Raw genomic sequence first — 3,790 nt, 5'->3', positions numbered from 1 at the left:
ATGGATTACAATGCCAAGTACCTGATATTTTTAGTTCTCTGCCTGGTATTATCCGAGTACGAAGCGGACGATAAATACCGGACGAATCTTTCGAGGAAACGACGTTACGTTGTTTTTCCCGAAGGTTCCACATTTTCCGTAAGTATTGCACAATACCGATTATCGCAAATAATTTTTATGATTCCCACTTAAACTCAAAACGCTATTATTATTCATAGCATCAGAAATCATTATGCTAATGTTAGCTTAAATAACTGATTTTTAGAATATGTTAAATATTAATTTAAATGCAAATGTAACGGCTGCATTAATTAATTTAACATTTAGTTGTAAGAGACGTCGCTCGAAAGCTACTGCGTGCGGTAATTAATTCGATAATTAATTACTTATCGATTGAATGCATTTGCCAATAGATAATTCTGAGATTATATGATAGAATCATTACATTTTATTATTTTTAACATATCGTAGAACGCTGCAATATTTTTACATACAATCGAAATCATTTTCAAACGCTGAATGATAATTTAATTAATTATCGAAAATTTTTTTTTTAAGTGTAATAATTATCTTCCAATTTTGTCATATATACCACTTTATGATTATATACTCCAATTATATACTATGGTTGTATCATACGTGCTTTTATTTTTTTTCTACGTGTCCTACGAGCAGAAATTGGTCATCAATAATTTTTTACTCAAATAATTTTTTACTATCAACTTTACAGAAAAACAAAAATTATTTATTTTCTTCTCATAGAGCTCTAAGAATTTTTTCAGAATTTTTTATCAACTTTTTAGTATTGTATTTTTTACCAACATGAGAAAATACAGTATTAAAAAATTCTGAAAAAGTTTTGAAAAAATTCTTAGAGTTCTATAAGAAGAAAATAAACAATTTTTGTCTCTTGCAGTTTTTCTGTAAAATATTGATAGTATTTGAATAAAAAATTATTGAAGACTAATTTTTAATAAATAATATCTTGTTTACTATTGCGAAAATTGCAAAATGTTAGAGGATTTTTCGACTCAGTTTAGTCAATTCTACCCCATGAAATATTTGGCGATTATTTTGAGACACCTATAATATTCTAGTTATTTCATAAATTATTGATAAAAATATTTTTAATCGATGCGTTTTCGAATAAAAATAATACATAATTAGTGAGCGTTGCGATCTGTACGGTAATAAAGCTCTATATATCAAAGCGCATAAGTCTTCCATTTTGGATCTATTAACTATATCCTATACTTTATATTAATAATACTAAGCGCTTATTGGACTAGATGACTTTTTAAATCGAAATGGAGACTGAAAACCATAGGAAGATTGTCGGCATTTCGATTCAAATCAAAGGAATGCGCTACTTTAATAACGTAATTACATCGCGTTTATTACTAAATATGTAAGTTATATTAGATTGATACAATATGATTGTTTAATACATCAATTAAATTATAAGACTGCCAATTACAATCAAAGTTAAATGTTTACAGTAATATATCAATATGTATTTTAAATATCATTATCTTAGAACTATGATTGCACGCCAATTATTTTTGAACTTGTAATTCAATTAATCTGAGATGTTAATAATTCCCCAAAATTAAACTAAAAACTGTAAAAAATTTATTGCAAAAAATATTACCTATATCGAGAATCAAATTCGGATTTTATGTATATTATGTTAGCATCTTCAAAGATTAGCATTCTCACAGATAAAAATACTTTTCAGTAAGTTCTTTATAAATTTTAATTTAATTTGGAGAGAATTATTAGCATTTCAAATTATTGCAACATTGCTTGAACATAATCGGCGTATAATCAAGGTTCTGAAATAAATGTATATAAAAATAATAATTGCCTTAAATATTTAACTTTAGCAGTAATTGACACTCTCGTATTTAATTCATTTATTTATGTAAACGGTTTCAAATATTTCAAATAAAAATTATTTATAATATTACATATCTTTTCATTATTCCAATCCAAGTGTTTAAAAGTAAAATCTAAATGGTAATATCTTTATTACTAATTCTAATGATGTGTATCTCATTCGTATAAAAAAACATGATGACATTATAACAACTGTTGTCAAGTTAAAGTTTCCACAAAATTTTATGTATTACGCGTATAAAAGATTATCTTTTTAAAAAAAACATAAAAAAAATACATGCCATCGAATAGAACCTAAATGACACGTTACGTACCAAATTAAATTCTATCAAATTAAAAAGTAAAACCCAAGTGGTACTATCTTTGTTATTTACTTAACTGTAATTATATGTATATCATTTGTATAAAAAATTTAATATCAATTGGCCATAAATTAAATTCCACAAAATTTTATGTATTATTCATATAAAAAATTTGATGTCAACATTTGGCATCAAGTTGAACTCCATACCAATTAAATAAATAATATAAAATTAAATAAATAATATTAATTTAAATGATATGTATCATTCATACAATGAAAAAAAGTCTAAAAATAGTCTAAATTTAAATAAATATTGAATTTAAATAAATATTGAATACTGCCAACTAAACATCATTTAATTACAATAAATAAATATTTACTTAATAAAAAGAAGTGATTGTTAAATCAAATTAATGTTTTTTATATCAAATAAATATATTTTTAACACAAATTATAGAAATTAATGCTTTAAACAATCTAGCTGGATCTTAAATGCTTGTATAATTCTGTGTGAAATTATGTACTATATATAGTTCTTTGAAAAGCGCGCCGATTTTTCTGTCTTGAAATACTAACTCTATTAAACTACCGCAGTAATATTACGAGTTAAATTGATGAGACTAGCAATTTAAAAATTTGATGCTTTTTCGCATCTTCGAACGATCTTAATAATGCTGAGTGACATATTAAGATGCAAATAATTAATTCTTATTGCGAGAAATATTACTTCGGCCACGAGGATATATATTTTTATATTTAATAAATATTTGGTTGGTACTATTCAAATAAATATTTATTGAAATTTAGGATATTTTTTTCTCAGTGTATAAAAGATTTGTTATCAACAACTGGCGCCAAGGATAAATTCCATAAAATTTTGTGTATCATTTGTAAAAAAGATTTAATATCAACAGTTGGCGCCAAATTAAATCCCAAATTAAATAAATAATACTAACCCTAATAATATGTATTATTCTTATAAAAGATTTGATATCAATAATTAGCGCCAAGTTAAATCCTAAACTAATAAAGAATATAATTCAAGTAGTATTTTTAATTATTATACAATTAATTAATTATTATACATTATTTTTAATTATTATACAATGAAATCTAATATATATCTTTGCATTCCTATTGAAAGATTTTCCTATTCCTATCTAAATGACTTTACTTCTTAAAAGAAATTATTATATCATAATTTTCAAAAACATTTTCTCTTTGAAATCAAAATACAATAGTAATTATTTAATTCTTTTTCACAACATTATTATATCACAAAATTGCATTATCTTATCTTCAATTCTAGTGTTACTAAAAAAAAATTAAAGATCTAATAATATATAATATAAAATAAAAAAATATTAAAGAGAATTTAAAAGAGAAAAATTTTTTACATAAAAATATTTGACGCTGCTGAATCAAATAAGAAAAACTATGAAAATAACTTAAATAATAGTTAATAAAAATAAATAATAAAAGATTAGTATAATTTAAAAGTAATAATAAATTTAATCTGAATGTTTTTTATACAAAATAAAGATAAAGTTTACTTTTTCTATTAATTTCTCTTTATGAGGCATGCAT

General features: G+C 23.2%; 1 protein-coding gene across 1 annotated transcript in view; it reads left to right on the top strand.

The window, feature by feature from the left end:
* The window catches only part of LOC105617896, a 10,749-nt gene continuing 6,959 nt past the window's right edge, over positions 1-3,790 (top strand). Inside the window, exon 1 of the mRNA XM_012199436.1 lies at positions 1-138. Coding sequence (XP_012054826.1) covers positions 1-138 — 138 coding nt within the window. The remainder of the gene's footprint in view (positions 139-3,790) is intronic.

The sequence above is a fragment of the Atta cephalotes genome (assembly GCF_000143395.1).
Source record: "Atta cephalotes unplaced genomic scaffold scaffold00014, whole genome shotgun sequence".
Classification (NCBI taxonomy): domain Eukaryota; kingdom Metazoa; phylum Arthropoda; class Insecta; order Hymenoptera; family Formicidae; genus Atta; species Atta cephalotes.
The sequence above is the reverse complement of the archived record's forward strand: the minus strand, read 5'-3'. Positions and strand labels throughout refer to the sequence as shown.